This window comes from Nylanderia fulva, unplaced genomic scaffold, assembly GCF_048542155.1.
Source record: "Nylanderia fulva isolate GAGA-0341 unplaced genomic scaffold, ASM4854215v1 Scaffold4, whole genome shotgun sequence".
NCBI classification, from domain to species: domain Eukaryota; kingdom Metazoa; phylum Arthropoda; class Insecta; order Hymenoptera; family Formicidae; genus Nylanderia; species Nylanderia fulva.
In genome coordinates, this window is record NW_028190476.1 from 3,310,464 (window position 1) to 3,326,622 (window position 16,159).

At 37.7% G+C, this 16,159-nt stretch overlaps 2 protein-coding genes across 3 annotated transcripts; one reads left to right on the forward strand and one right to left on the reverse strand.

Moving 5' to 3' along the window:
- Positions 1-128: 128 nt before the first annotated feature.
- On the reverse strand, positions 129-4,025 carry Set (NAP domain-containing protein SET). 2 transcript variants are annotated; one of them, XM_029311651.2, is made up of 5 exons: positions 3,651-4,025; positions 3,016-3,205; positions 2,673-2,869; positions 2,298-2,559; positions 129-2,174 (listed from the first exon to the last, which is right to left on the reverse strand). In XM_029311651.2, the coding sequence occupies exons 1-5, from the start codon at positions 3,903-3,905 to the stop codon at positions 2,155-2,157; spliced, it is 924 nt and encodes a 307-aa protein (XP_029167484.1). In that variant the 5' UTR covers positions 3,906-4,025; the 3' UTR covers positions 129-2,154. The 2 variants fall into 2 exon arrangements, with proteins under 2 accessions (XP_029167484.1, XP_029167483.1); XM_029311650.2 differs by having other exon boundaries at positions 2,673-2,878.
- Positions 4,026-4,773: 748 nt separating this feature from the next.
- On the forward strand, positions 4,774-15,384 carry LOC114937958 (uncharacterized). Its single transcript, XM_029311628.2, is given in 7 exon segments — positions 4,774-5,201; positions 5,929-5,999; positions 6,207-7,199; positions 7,291-7,620; positions 7,701-9,605; positions 9,608-9,967; positions 9,969-15,384. Coding segments are annotated over 7 exon segments (4,443 nt in total). The 5' UTR covers positions 4,774-4,807; the 3' UTR covers positions 10,359-15,384.
- Positions 15,385-16,159: the final 775 nt, after the last annotated feature.

A 16,159-nucleotide genomic window follows, 5' to 3' on the forward strand; every position in this document is an offset into this window, starting at 1 on the left:
ATGCACGATAAAAAGAAATATATATTACAACTCGTCGATCCCTAGGAGGAACTACTCTGTTTTTTCGCACAATCAATCGAATCAGTTAATAGGTATCAGCAAATATAATACATAAACACACAAGAGTCTAATGGTAAAATACGAATCTTATATTGGTCTTAATATTTCTATATGATTTTGACAATATTTCCCTTTGTTTTCACACATGTGTTAGCGGGTAACACGTATATTAATCTAATAAATACTGACAGAATTGTATTCGAAGAATATGAGAAACAACGCGTATTCTTAATTAAAAAATATCGCTGTTGTACTTTGCTCTAAAATTAGACAATTATAGCTTATCTTATCAAATTAAGACTACCAACGCTTTCTATTTGTGACGTAGTAATTACTTGTTTTTTTTCCCTAGGCTTCAAAGAATGCAAGGTGATGAATGAGAGATTCGCGAGTTTAATTGATATAGGTGTATGATAGTAGCCGACAAACTTGCATCTTGATTACTTGCTTTCTTCCCTATTGTAACGCCGATTACAGAAGATGTAAATATCGCCGCCACTTTATACGCTTGTATCGCTGTCACACATACGATAATCTCATAGAGCAAAATCATCATTAGAAGTACATAATGTATCAAATGTGAGAAATGTCCATGAAATTACTTATTTTACGTGACGATGAGTAAATCGTGACACGAAATGTGGAAGAATGTGAACGAGGTGAAATAGGACCAAAGTATCTTTTTGAGTGTGACAAATACGCTATTCTATTATTTATTAATAACTAATCATCTATTGAATTAATATTTTTATATTATATATATATATATATATATATATATATATATATATAATATAATATATAAATATATAATTATATTCATGCAAGAATTTTGAAACTATAATATCCAATAAAAAATTAATGCTCTGAATAGGATTCAACATAAAGTACATTCTCTCATTTAATGCACAAATATAGTAAAATATATGATCTCACATACATTACAATCTTTCGTTATACTTGCAATATTAAATTTAAAATGTAAGTGATATTTATTATTAAAATTATCAGTTTATAAAAGTGTTACACATTCAGATTGAAAGATTAAAATAAAAATAGTTCTACCTCATAGGCTGAATAAAAGTTTGATACTAACACGTGAATATACAAGTTGCATTTTTTTTATTGGAGACAACACTTTAATGTGTGATATTATCAAAAACATATATATTACGTAATAGCCATAGTTGTAATTTATAAATTCTCTTATACAGATTTCATTATACACATTACTAGAATATAAAATCATATAAAAATATCGGATTAAATTAAAAATAGGTGATAAAACTTGTAATAGTATATAAAAGTGATATAAACAGATTGTAAATTAATAACAATCAATTGATTATAAAATATTGTAACACTCACATTTCTATGGTAATAAATTGTTAACAATATTTGTAAAACATAATAAGTTGATGGATCGTAGCAAAAATAAAATTTTTATTTCATTATTTGTTTTATTTAAAAATAATAAGATAAGTGATGTAAAAATTTGTGTACTTTATGTGCAAAAGATACAGTTGTCACTCTCAAAAATTCTACTTATGACACCTCGCTCTGGAAGTCATACCTAAAGAATAATTTTCATGAGAAAGCAATAAATTGGAACTCCCCACCTAGTGTCTCGTTCTACTTTATCTTAACTTATCGATGAATCCACAATATTAAGAACCAGGTGGATATTTTCCTGTCGCACATTTTTTTATGAGAACGACGACTAGGCCATATGAATATAACTGAGGAAGAATTTGTTACGTTCTGATTAGATTTAGTGCAAGAGTGGAACCTATCTAATTTAATCCAGACCCTTTCCTTTTAAACCATTTTCAATATATCTTAACAAATGTTGTATTTTTATACATAGGTTCTCAATTGAAAGGGTCTAGATTCCCTAAATATTCTCTGTCTCCCTCTATTTTTTCATACATCTATATTATATATTATATATATAAAAAAAGAAATGTGTCCTGAGATTTATTCATATGGCATATTTTCAGTTCAGTAAACTTTCTCTGCTCTCGATTGATTTAGTGCACACAATTTCATTCATTTTTTCTTTTCACTGTGAAATATGGTGTTAGAAATCTGACTCTATTCAGGTTCTTCGCCCTCTGTAACACAATTAAATCAGCTTCTATGTAATATTAAATGTATTATTAAATGTAACATGTACTATTATAGCTATGTAATATTAAATATAACATTGTACTATGCGTAATATGCAAAATTCTTACCTTCGCGATCTACTTCGTCATCTACCAATAAATCATCCTCTTCATTTACACCATCGTCTTCATCATTCACAGCCTCCTCCTCATCATCATCCTCATCTACGTCATCTTCGACTACGACTATACTGTCATCTCCTTCCTCTCCTTCTCCTCCTTCATCACCATCATCCACACCATCTTCCTCTTCTTCCTCTTCTTCGCTTTCACATTCTTCACCATCACCTTCGATACCATTCTCAACATCAATATCTGGGGCCAGGTAATACTGAAATCCATGAAATCATAATAAATAATATATTATTAGATACAATTTCTCAGATTGGATACAATCACTTGTATATACAAACATAAATATAGGTTTAATGTGAAAAAAAATACCTGCAATGGATTAGGCCACATATCATCTTTAATTAGTTCAGCTATCTCGTCTGAACTTGGATCTCCATGATCCGTGAACCAGTCGAAAAATGACCTATGTTTGAGTGGCCTCTTACGCCCTTTCAATGGTGCTTTGGTTTTTGCTCTCTTTGTTAAATCCGCACCCTCTTTCCAACGAATGGCTGTACTTTGAGATGCTGGATCTCCTGCAAAACAGCAGGAGATTCATCGCAACTATGATACTCAATCAAACTATACATTATCGAACTTTGTCCTATTAAATACTTGCAAACTTTACGCAATAATAAATTAATGACAAAAAATTAACAAAAAATGCGCTCACCAGAAGATCCTAGGTGAAATTCCTTAGTTAAAACATCATTTTCAAAATATGGGTTCTCATCAAAATAAAAATTAATTCTATAGCCAGATTTGATATCTTCGAACTCTTCAACTTCTAATTTGTTTAGGAATCTCAGTGCATCTTCCTCATCTTCCTCCAGGATTTCTGCTATTTCTTTGTTGTTTACAAACTGTAAAGTTCTTATAAGGAAGAATATATCATTGATCAATTTGACGTATATAGTAATTATTAACAAAACGCTGCCTCATTATTCTCAACGCGCTTATAATCCATGCAAGATTCAAAGTTCAATCAAATTTAGAAATACAGATTGATATACTCTGTACACCTGGCGTTACTAACTTGTACGAAAAATTATCCTGCAATACATAATTATGCGTTATCGCGACTATTAAGACATCGTTGCAAATAATCGAGAGATCGGCGACGTTAATTCGGCAAGTGATGTAAACGCTCGGCGTGACGATAAAATCGCACGATCGCTAAATGGTTATACACGACACGCGTATACAAGTAGGCAAGATGGCGGCGGTCGCCGGCGGACGCCGGCTACTCTGCGAGAAACGTCAAAACGCTCTCACCGAATTACGGACGGCTAGGTCCGAAAAGGATACAGCGGTGACCCAGAAGTTGGGTATCCTCTTGATGATGTCGTTGCGCTTCTGGAAGTAGGGCTTCCGCAGCTTATTATACTTCTTCTCGACTTCGAGGATCTCGTCGCTGGCCTTCTCATTCAGGCCATCGATTTGATTCTGACAGCCGTCGATCTCCTCGAGGGTCTTCTGTATCTCGATGTCGTACTCGCGCGCGTCTCCCTCGCCCGAGCCCGGATCCTCCAGCTCCTTGGCCTTCTTATTCGGCGACGACATGGCTGTTGGACGCGCGCTCTCTCTTGTAACCACCGCACACGCCGCACTCTGTTTATCTCCCGAATTGCGTTCGCTCTCGTCACGCCGATGCCGAGTGCGCGGCGCGCAAGTGACTGACGGCCACGAGCCGCGTCACGTCATCTAGATGGGAAACTTGCCGTGCCGTCTCGTTCTCGCTGCATAAAGCCCGTGTCGCAAATACAACATTGAAAATCGCCCTTTTTTCTTTCTTTTTTTTTTTTTTTTTCTATATCGTGACATTCTATCAATGATGATGTGAGCTTTATTTTACATTAAATTTATTCGTGGTTTTATATTTATTTATATATTTATTTATATATTTATTTATATATTTATTTATATATTTATTTATTTATTCGTATTCTTGATTACACAATTCGACGAATAATAATACTTGGAAAAATTTCGAGTCACCCCTTTGACGTTTAACGACGTCATAGACATGAAAATGTCATTTTGACGTTTAATGACGTCAGTTTGCTATTTGAGCATTTTCGCAAATTTCTGAAAATTATGATAAAATAATATATAAAGCAGGAATCTTGAGATAAAAGACTTGTTATTGCGAAAGCCGCGAATAATACAATTTACACAATGCACTTGTACAAATGAATAATCTTGCAAAATATCGAGATTTTCGCGAGATAGACAGGGAATCGAAAAGTTTCGCGGAAAAGCACGTTCTCGCGGAGATCGAAGATTCCGGCGGATAAAAATGTCTCTTGCACGAGATAGAAGCGAGCCGCCCGTTGGGCCGGCCCCCACCCGGCGACATCGGCGGCGGCGAATGACGCGCGGCGCGCTGCGTCGCCGGCGAGCGCCACGGCCAATCGGTGGCGCCGTAGTATCGCCGCGTCCGGGATGTCGCTCACGGAACCAAGATGGCATCCGAGGACGGTGCGGGTATCGTGTCAAACGTAGGATGCGATGTAAATAATACGAGCGACCGTGCGACCGACCTAGCTGGGAGCGAAGCAGCGGACGGGACGACGCCCGGAACGACCTGGCGGCGCGACGTCGTCGAGGGGACGGCCGTTCGCGCGCGCGATCCCGCGCCCGATTCGCCCGGGACGCCCACGGGTTTCCCTGCAGCGTCACCGTTTCACGCGAACACGGAAGGGCACGCGTTACCGAGGGACTCGGGCCCCGCGAGCTCATCTGGTGATGCTGGTGAACGGGTCGCGGACGACAGCGAGATCCTCGCCCAACGGCGCACCATGTCTCAGCCGGGGACCGACCTGGACTGCACCGTTCGTCTTCCGGAAGAAACAGACGGTAATTAGCATTTCGTGTCACTCGTTGTTGTTGTCGCGTCCAGTAGTAGAGAAATATTTCGCGAATGCGTCGAGTTTGTCCGAGTTCCTTACAGTTCGTTTATGACGAATATTTTTACGTGTCGAGCCTGTTTGTCTATTATGGACAATTAACAATTGAATAATCATGTGGTCATTTGATAAAAAATGTTGCTCAAAAATTATCTTTGATCAATGGATATGTATGTATGTGTGTGTGTATGTGTGTGTGTGTGTAGACTCTTGAAATTTATATTTTTCTATTTTATTACTTTTAATTCTTTCTAAATATGTATAAAAGATTTAAATAATGAGATATTTCATCTGTGTGTAAATGTGTTAGTATTAATATATAAGACAGCAAATTTCATTTGTTCTAAATAGAGTAACGAGAGTGAACTAATTATAGCTCCACTTTCATAATATTAACTGTTTGTCACAGTGTATACTATACATTTGTTTTTTCTTATATTCTTTTTAAAATTAAATAATGTTTTTAAAAATATTACTATAATTTATGTAACTAATAAAAGCTAAGATTTTTATCTCTGAAATTATTTTTTTCCATAAAAAAAGCAAAAAATATATCTTAAAAATATGTAAATTCTCTTTCTTTGAGTCTTACATAATAAACATAAAACTAAAATAATGTATAGTAAGCTTCACTTATGTATTTTTATTAAACGGGACGTTATATATATTTGATGCAGGGAATCCAGATCATTGCAACAATGATGTAGTAGTAAAAGCTGCCAGAGAACCAGTTCAACATGTTATACATGTAAGTATTAATAAATATATACTAATTTATATAAAAGCAATTTGTATGAAATATATTTTATATTAAATTAGTGCATATTAAGTTTTGCATTCTTTTACACTTTTTTGCACACTATTTTAAATAAAATAATTGCTCTTGCATCTTTCGCATTCTAGAATATAAAATATTTCACAATATTTGTCATTATCTATACCATTTTCTATTTAGGCTGATTCTGCATGTACCAATGACATGATGTTATCTGGAAACATGCATGCGTTACCTGCAAAGGTAAAATTAGAAGGCTGTGTGAATTTCTCCAACAACACCCCGCAACTTGGAGAAAGCCCGCAGAGCAATGGCGAAGTGATCAGCAGCCCCAGGAGTCCTGACTATCCTCCAAGAGTTTCTGTCAGTCCACATCCTCATAGTCCGGACACTACATTCTCCATCAGCATGATGTCGGCCAATTCTACAGTTATTATGGACACTGCAAAATATAGTGAAGAAAGTGCTGACAATGTTGCTACGCATACAGATGAATATCCGTTTTGCCCATCGCCATTGGAAAAGATTAGCGACTCGCAAATTGACATCACAAAAACGGAATCGAGTAAACAGGAAAATACCGAGGATGCTGATGAAAAATACATCACAGACGGAGAATTAAAAGTAGAATCCATTGAAATTAAGAAGGAACCGACAGACTCCCTACAGGAACTTGAAAAAGTTAAATCCGAATGGTTACAAGATGGTTTCTCCTGTGTAGATGGAGTGATTGCTACGACAGTAGCGTCTCAAGAGAAATCCACTGTTAATTCATCTTCCAGTTCACATTCAAAAACATATTCGTCCTCGAGGGAGAAACGTTCGAAAGAAGACAGACGACACTGTTCACGGTGTCAAAAACGTAAAGGGATAAAAAGGGCGAGTATCGGTGTACAGTGCAAACGGGATCGACATGTGTTATGCGGTAAATCTTCCCTTTCCTTCTCAAAGTCGACTAATGAGAATCTAAGGTTAAATCTGCAAACGAAAAACTACAAGATGCTTAACAATCCTGTGATGAAAAGTGAATTGTTGGAAGGCCTAAAGTACAAGAAATTTATTCACATAGAAACGTATCCCAATGGCGGGGCGACGGTAGTCCATATGTATCAGGACGAAATTGAAAGTTTATCACGCGAACAAATGGAAGAATTGGCTCAAGAGTACTTTAAGGTATAAATGCGATTCTTGTGATGCAAAGCTTTCTCAATTTTGTGTCACAGTAAATGATTATAATGAAATCCTTTCTATATTTCTCTTCTAGGTGGTTTTCGGCGAAGACGAAAACGGAAATGCTCATCACGTCATGGGCATAGTACACAATGCAGCTGCATACCTACCCGATCTTTTGGACTATATGGCGAATAGTTACCCTACATTGACTGTAAAGAACGGAGTATTGGGTAGGAACAGCGACATAGAAACCACGACAATGGTTCAATACAAAGACCAAGTCTGTAAAGCTTACAGCAACGGCACCATTAGATATGGGCCGTTGCACCAAATAAGTCTCGTGGGCACTGTTCACGAGGAGGTGGGCGGATATTTTCCGGATCTACTGCAGAAATTGGAAGAGAATCCGTTTCTAAAAATGGTAAGTCACAAACTAATCTACAAATACACATACACATTTGTTACATCTATTTGTTAATACAATCGTATTCTGTATTCTAGACGATGCCTTGGGGACCCTTGTCCGTTGTGAAGATGGACACACCGCAAGAATCAAACGATGGCCCTATCTTATGGATCCGACCAGGCGAGCAGTTGGTACCAACGGCCGACATAAACAAGAGTCCTTACAAACGACGCAGGACCGGTATCAACGAACTGAGAAATCTGCAGTATCTCCCGCGACTGAGCGAGGCACGGGAGTACATGTTCGAGGATCGTACGAAAGCGCACGCCGACCACGTTGGTCACGGATTAGACAGGATGACCACGGCGGCAGTTGGTGTGTTGAAAGCTATCCACGGCGGCCAAGCGTCCGATTACAACAGGATCACAAAGGACGTTGTAGCTTTCTATGCCGGTGATTTCACTGAACTCGTGGAAAAGCTGCAATTAGACTTGCACGAACCACCGATATCACAGTGCGTGCAGTGGGTGGAGGATGCGAAGCTGAATCAGCTGCGCAGACAGGGTGTCCGTTACGCCAAGATAAATCTCTACGATAATGATATATATTTTCTACCGCGCAACATCATCCATCAATTCAGGACGGTATCGGCTGTCTCGAGCATCGCTTGGCACATCAGATTGAAGCAGTATTATCCAGAGTCGCAGCACAGTTCGAGCAGTAGGCACAGTCGTGTGGTAAACGAATCGGCTCATCGTATCAAGGAGAAGAAACCTATAGAAGCTGTTGGCATAGGCGACGAACAAAAGGAGAACACGAATCGCCAGCGTTTGGAACAGAAACTGTCGATTGATCCTCTCGAGAAGGCAAAGGAAAGGGCGGCCGAATATCAAGGTAACTTAAAGAAATCTGATCAGCATGGAAAACATCGCAAGAGTCGACATCACTCCAAACATTCATCACTTAAACAAAAGAGTAAGGAAGATGGCAACGATAATGCATCATCGGATCCGTTCGGCAGCACCAAGTCGTCTAAGAGCGAAATCAGTGAACAGAAGCAGAATAACGACAAAAGAGACGAGAAGAGGTCAGAGAAGAAGCATAAGGATCGTCGTCGTAGCAGCGACAAATCGAGCAGTCATCACACGCACAGCAGCAACGGCAGTTCTGACAATTGTCACTCTTGTAAGAAGAAGAAATATGACAGCAGCGGTCACAAACTGGATCATCGTTGCAGTCATCACGAGAGATCCAGCAGTAAGAGCATATCGAGTAAAGAAACTGTTTCTGGTGTAGCGGAAACGAGAACAGTTTCGAAATTTGATAGCTCGTCATCCGTGAAGGATGCTAAGAGACGACTGAGTGAATTATCTCCGTTAAAGGACGCGTCCGGAAACGGAGATTGCCCAATCGTTCTCGAAGAGGAGATACTGAAGCAGCGGCAAGCCGTTGGCAAAACGCACGCTACCGAAGTGGTGGACAGGGCGCTAGAGATAGCCTACAAGTCGAAGACCGACGTCGAGGAGGTTTGCCAGTCGCTGCGTGCTGAAGTCTCGGAGGCGTCGAAGGAGGTGCTAGAAAAGATTCATAAGGAGAGCTTTGAGATTGCCGAACAGTGGTTCAAGGACGATACCACAAAATTAGAAAGGTATTGTCATCTGCTGGAGATGGAGACCGTGTTGGCATTCACGTCGAAGAGGGACTGCGCGACAGAGAACGCCGTTAAGGCATTGATCGAAATGGCAGAGGACGAAGCGAAGGAAAGAGCGAAAAATGAGAAAACCACTGACTTTGCTACCAGTGACAACACATGCGGCGAAGATTCAACGAAGAGGACAACGACGACTATGACAACGACAACGACGTCGACAACTAGTATTTCCTCGTATTCTTCCGTTTCGACCTTCACGTCTCCATCTACCGAAAATGAAAGACATAGTAACGGCAGGAATGGTAGCAGCGATGAAAACTCACCGAAATCTTCGTCCGAAGTCTCAAGCGCATTTCGAAATCAAAATGCAAGTGCAGAGACGAAAAGGACTACAGGGAGCGGAGGCACAAGAAGAAGAGAGATCACGAAAGAGATCACGAGAGGCGGGAGCGAAAGCACGAACGACATCACCATCGAAGTCCCCAGATAAAATCCGATTCTAAAACGTCCGACGATGCTGGCAAGGACGATGCTGCGAACATTCCCGAGCTGTCGCACAATTATCCGGTCGCCGAAAAATCGGAACGGTCCAGTTCCAGTTCGAAGGACGACGAGAAAAAGGCGCAGGAGAAGAGAAGGAAATGCCACTGCGGTCATCACTGCAGTCACAGACACGGGGAGAAGAGGTCGTCCGGAAGCAGTAGCAGTAACAGTCGACAGAGGTAAAGACAGAGTCGACTCATTCCCACCAGTGACGTTGCATCATTCCCACTCTTCGAGTTCAAGACACAAGAGGAAATCCAGCTCGTCCGTCGAGCACAAGGAAGCGAAGAAATTGTGCGTGGCAGAGAAGTATTCGACCACGCAAATTAGCGAGTCGAGCACTCTGCTGAATGTGGTGACGGCGACGATGACGACGACGACGATGACTAGCGACAACGACGGCGACGACGACGACAGCGACGGCGACGGTGACGACAGCGTCGACGACTGCGACGATGCGACGACGACGACAACGGCGACAGCGACGGCGATGGCGATGGCAACGACGACAAAGACGACAGACTTGTTGCCGGAAAACACTGATGCGTCAAACACGTGAAAAGGTTTCTACAATCATTCTCGATTATTATAGTACAATCCGCTCGTTAGGAACGCGAGTCTTGCACGCGGCGGAACGAAACCGAAGCTTCGTTCGACTCGACCGCCTAAAATGCGAAGCCTAAAACGAGTAATTCTCCATCCGGTGGCTAAACCAGCTTCGCTATTGGAATGAGGCGATAGAAAGAGAGAGAAAGAGACAACAGAGAAGAAGTTATGCATCAGGTATATATCACGGGAAACGTACTCTTACCAAAGTAGAGATCGCCGTGTTTCAATCCAAAGACGAGAGATAGGACCTTTACTGATTGAGAGAATTTACTACTTTCCTCCTTCCCGCAACTACGGACCCAAGTAGCAAACTGACGTCATTTTGACATCTAATGACGTTATTCGACGTCAAAATGACGTACGCTTGCTACCTGAAGATGCATATGTACACTCGTGCATTTAAACACAGATACACACACAAATACAGATAATATATACCTGTATACAGACATACATACACCGCCTTAGTCTCGAATCGAGAAGTTTACAATAAAGTTTACGAGAAAGTAGTTATTCTTCAGAAAGTACATATACATTTACACATACACGTGCATTCTCCGATACAGGATGGCAAAAATTATTTTGTTACGAGAGAACTCTGGACGTTCCACACACACACAAAAACACATACCCACACATACATACTCGCATATACCACCCGCTCTGAGAGAATTAAAAATAAAAGATATTTATAGGATATACGAGACGACCAAACGAGAGGTGTACAAAAGGGGGATTTGTATAAAGTCGCGCGATCGCAGAGATTAATCTCGATTAACGCGACGGAGGTGTATTTTGTACATAAATATTAAAATATTATTTTCTTTTCAGAGAATCGCATCTCTCATCACACACGAGACTCGCTTAACTTATTTATGTGCGTTCTTCTATGCGTAATAAATTATTTATGATTTTCATTGGCCATTGTGCTATAACGTGAAACCCGGTCCATACTATATACGAAAGATTTATCAGTCGACGCGGCCGTTTTGCAATTCTTAATAGCGCAATTGTAGAGATTTGTGCTATAATCGAATATTTATATCTTAGATACGTAGGATGTTGTAAGGAATGAAAATATAGGATATCTCGTTGCGTATGTGTGTGTGTGTGTGTATGCGTGTGTATGTTTACTTTGTGCGTGAGAATAAATGTGAGACAATTAAGGTACTGATGACGTAGGATAAGGAAGACACTTCTACACATGGTTTTATGTTTGATACATAACGAAAACCGTCGCGATGAGAGTCAAAAGTGACTCGACACGATATCCTTTATATTATCTCTCGAGAGTTTATCTTAACGAATAATAGTTACGTATATTACATTAAGATACCCTTAACTCTCTCTCGCTAGATTTGCTGGTTGATACTAGGTATCACCGATCTTTCCCTAATAATTCTTTCCACACGAGGGGCATAAAAAATTATTAATTATCTTTTAATATCGCGGAGAATCGTTCTTCCCTCTTCTCTTCGTTTCTTCGCTGAATCGTTAAAAACCGTATATATGCGTTAACAGATGTACAAACTCTTCGCCTTCGCAGACAGAAAAAATTATTTGAAACATCTGAGACAGACTGATCGTCAATGACATTTTCTCGGCTCCGACGTACAACGGATTTCCGGTTCTACGGTCGATCTGTGTAAATTCTCTACAGAGTTTTTCTCGATTCGAAAGAAACGCCGATGTCAAAATGTAACCGACGTAGATTTCTCTGTATGTATATAGAGTATATATCAATATTAAAGCTCCTAGATCCTCGTGGCTATGTTAGATTGTGACGTCAGAGGTCAGAAAGCAAACTAAATTTTTAGATATAATTTTTCAATAAAAAGATATTTCAATTGGCTACTTGAGACTATTTCAGATTACAATTGTTGGTTGATTGTAAAGGAGAAAGATAGTTTTCAGACTATTTTAAAAATGTACTAAAGAGATCGAAATATCTTTTCATTTCGAAATGTTTCATTTCGAAATGGCATTTAAGTGAATGTTTAGCGTGCGTTTTCTCATCTCTGACCTCCGTCACATTTCCAACGTTGTCAGCGAGGAGCTAGGAGCCTTAAATAAAAGAGCGACACACGAAACCGACACGGTCTGACAGATCTTGACAGGACATACGTTGTACATATTGAATGTGCCTCGCGTTTGCGACAGCGAACTTTTCCTTTTCATTATACATCTTCCCATAATATTTCGTTACGATGTATATAGCGATGCTGACTATATGCTTTATTTTAAGTTGGGCGTGTTATGCGACATTACGTTATATTCTAACGTATATCGAGACATTAATAAGAATGTCAATGTTACGCTTTCGTTATACATGAAATCCGCTTTCGGACACGTCTCTGATATTTTGATTTTACGTTTATTTATATATGTACACATATATATTGTTCACACTATATTCATTTTTAATTTTCAGTTACTTATATATCAGTATCGTTACTTTAGGATAATTTCGACTGCAGATTTCTGTTACGATGATACGACTTTTCAATAAACGAGTTTACGCAGTGTAAATAAAATGGAGCAAATTCTTTTACCGGCTTTTCTCACGAGGTGAAATAAAATAAAACAATATATAAAAGCATTTATATCGGGTGATAACGTACGACGAAAGTGTACACAGATGACAGACGCGTACATATATATTTAGTATTTCCGCATTGGAGGATATACTCACGATTTACTATATAGAGAATTGTTTTCGAGCACATGACAAGCGTGTACAATTGCTGTAAATTTTAGTTCTTATAGAATCGTAGGTGCCTAAAGTCTCAGCAATGATCTAATAAGATGATCGTCAAACGTGTGAATCTATTCATCCGCATACATAGAGAGACTTCTTTTTAGATACTTTTCTATCTTTAGAAGCCTTTTCGAAAGAAAGTTTGTTTTCCCTTCACGTCAAATAAAGTATTGTCTCCTGAAAAAAGCCGACTGTCGGCGAATTAAAAATTGACAAACGAGAGAACACAAGGGAGGAAGATACGCGAACAAAAAAAATATCATGAAAATTTGATTTTTGACAACGAGCGGATAATTATTTAAAAAAATGATACGTCCTCGCGAGAAAAGGACCAAAATTAAAATCAAAGGCCACCCTTTCCTCCCTTCTGCGAAAGGAGGCTTGGATCGATTGTAACATTTTTTGAGGTCAAAATATTCGAAAATCCTCCGCGGTTACAATCGAATTCAAATCTCCCACACTGAAAAAAAGATTTATTGAATTTGAATAAATATTTATTTCGATACTGCTCAATAAATCATTTATTTGAAACTATAATAATATTGATTTGATGTGAAAAACATTTATTTGTTTCAAATATACAATTTATTAGACAGGATAATTGGAATAAATATTTCTTAATTTAATGATTTTTTTTTCAATGCAGCGAGCGTGATTCGCTTGCAACGTAATGATGAAAAAAAGCAAATAATCATAGGTGCTGAATACTGAACGACACTTGATATTTTAAGGTGCCTTCACTCTGTTCGTTGCAGTAAAACTGTACCAGTACGTACAACTATAAAGCTATTGATTTACTCGATCCTGTAAAGATGAATTTTGGTTTCTGCGTGTGTACAAGTAGAATAAGTGTAAATTTTTTCATCGCTAGCGATGAATGCGAATATATATATTGACGAACGTGCTGTTTCTCGCTTCCAAATGTTTCATCGTACATGTGAATGAACTTCTCAAAGAGAAAGAGAGAAAGAAAAAGTAGCAGTAATATGAGTAAATTTTTTTTTTCACGAAAGAAACTTGTAGATTGTATAACAAACATCTGTATAAATGACTGTAAGATATTGAAAATTAATTTAGATCGTCGAAAAGTCGCGATATTCCTAGATAGTAAGCATATACGTCATTTAATGACGTTACTTTGCTACTTGGGTTTGCGCGAAACAGATTGTGCAAAAGTCAGATTTTTGGTTTTGTTAAAATTCGATTGCGATGCAAATATCAATTTAAGAAATGTATGCCGATTTACCGAAGAATGTACTTGTTTAATTGTAAAAAAGATTGCTGGCTTAAGTCTAGACACATCATATTTTAGATTTTTTAAATAGATTTATTATATATATTGTTTAAGTTAAAATTATTTTTACATTACAGTCGAAAGTAGTTGGAAAAAATATCGATCAATTAAATCATTTCTACGTTTTCTAAAAATATATAAAGCAAATAAAAAAATTTACAAAGTATCTTTTTATCGAAAAACAAAATGATTTAAATATCAATATGTTCTTTCCAGCTACATTTGTCGTATTTTGTGCAATTTTCTTCTATTCTGTCTTTTTCATGTTCAAATTATAAATATTTTATTTTATTCGAAATATAACAAAGCTTGCTAAAAAGGAGTAGATTTAATCAATGCGTAATCGATTAAAAATCTTTGATTTCGTGTTACATAATTAATATTTCCTTATCAAAAGATTTAGGTTGGCGATAGACAAAGTCTCATCGATGCCAGAGTGAAACGAAAGTGCAATCAGACGCATAATTTATTTTTATTGTAAAACGAGGCTGCGATCATGAATCAAGTTTGATGAATGAATGATCGATCGGATAAAAAAAAAACATTCGCGACAAATGCGTTTCTTTCCGAATAAAAATATGCAAAGCGAAATAAGAGCCGATTTATCCAATTTTTCAGAATCAAATAATGATCAGCTGATATTTATACAAATATGATAATATATAAGAAGAGCGAACAGCAGACAGAAGTATATAAAAAAGCATTTTTTCAGCTTATCGTTCCATTAAACGGAAAAAAGTGTCAATTTAACGTTGATTGATAAGAAAGAAGAAGAAATATTGGTCAAATCGACTCCGTTTTTCGATTAAACTTTTATACGAGAAACGTCGTATCTCGATTGTACATATATTAAGTAATATATCTTATATAGGCCGTGCGATACCGTATATGAAAAATAAATACCACAAACTGGTCTAAAGTCGATCCGAGTTGCCTATCTAAAATCAATCTAATTTTTTTCCCTTTTGGTTTCTTTACGCAGATGTAATGTATTACAGTCTTACTTTTTGAATATAAACCGACATTATTCATCACACAGATGCATTTCCTTAGAAATAACACAAACACAGATTTAAATAAAGAAGGAGAGAGGATATTTCGGTCGACTTTATCCTGTTTTACGGTAATTTGTTCTCTCTCTCTTTTTCACACTTTTTCAATTTTAAAAAAATGCATCGCTAAATATGAGGAGCCGATCCATCAGAGTTATCGCACTATTGTGTTATATATATATATATATATATATATATATATAAAATCAAATTGAATACTTAAAACGTCGCTAGTAATATTTAAAATAGGAACGATATATTAAATTCGACCCAAACTAGCCAAAGAAAATTTTTTATTTACGGATTTTTTCATTAACGGATGGTCGAAACGTTGTGGAAATAAAATAAAAAATTTTCTTTGATTAGTATGGGTCGAATTTAATATATCGTTCCTATTTTATATATAAAATGTTGAAAAAAGAGACTCCTTTTCTCACATCAATGCAACTGATGACGCTGAGAAAACGAAACGCGATGACACACACTGTAATCGAAATTAAAAAACGACTCGCTCTGTAAATTTTGTAAATATATATATAAGTCTAGAAAAAATAACACACACTTTGAGAACACAATGACGGGCCGGGAACGAAACACTATACATCTGAATAAAATACAAGAAATATAAATGGAAAGTATTAGGGTAA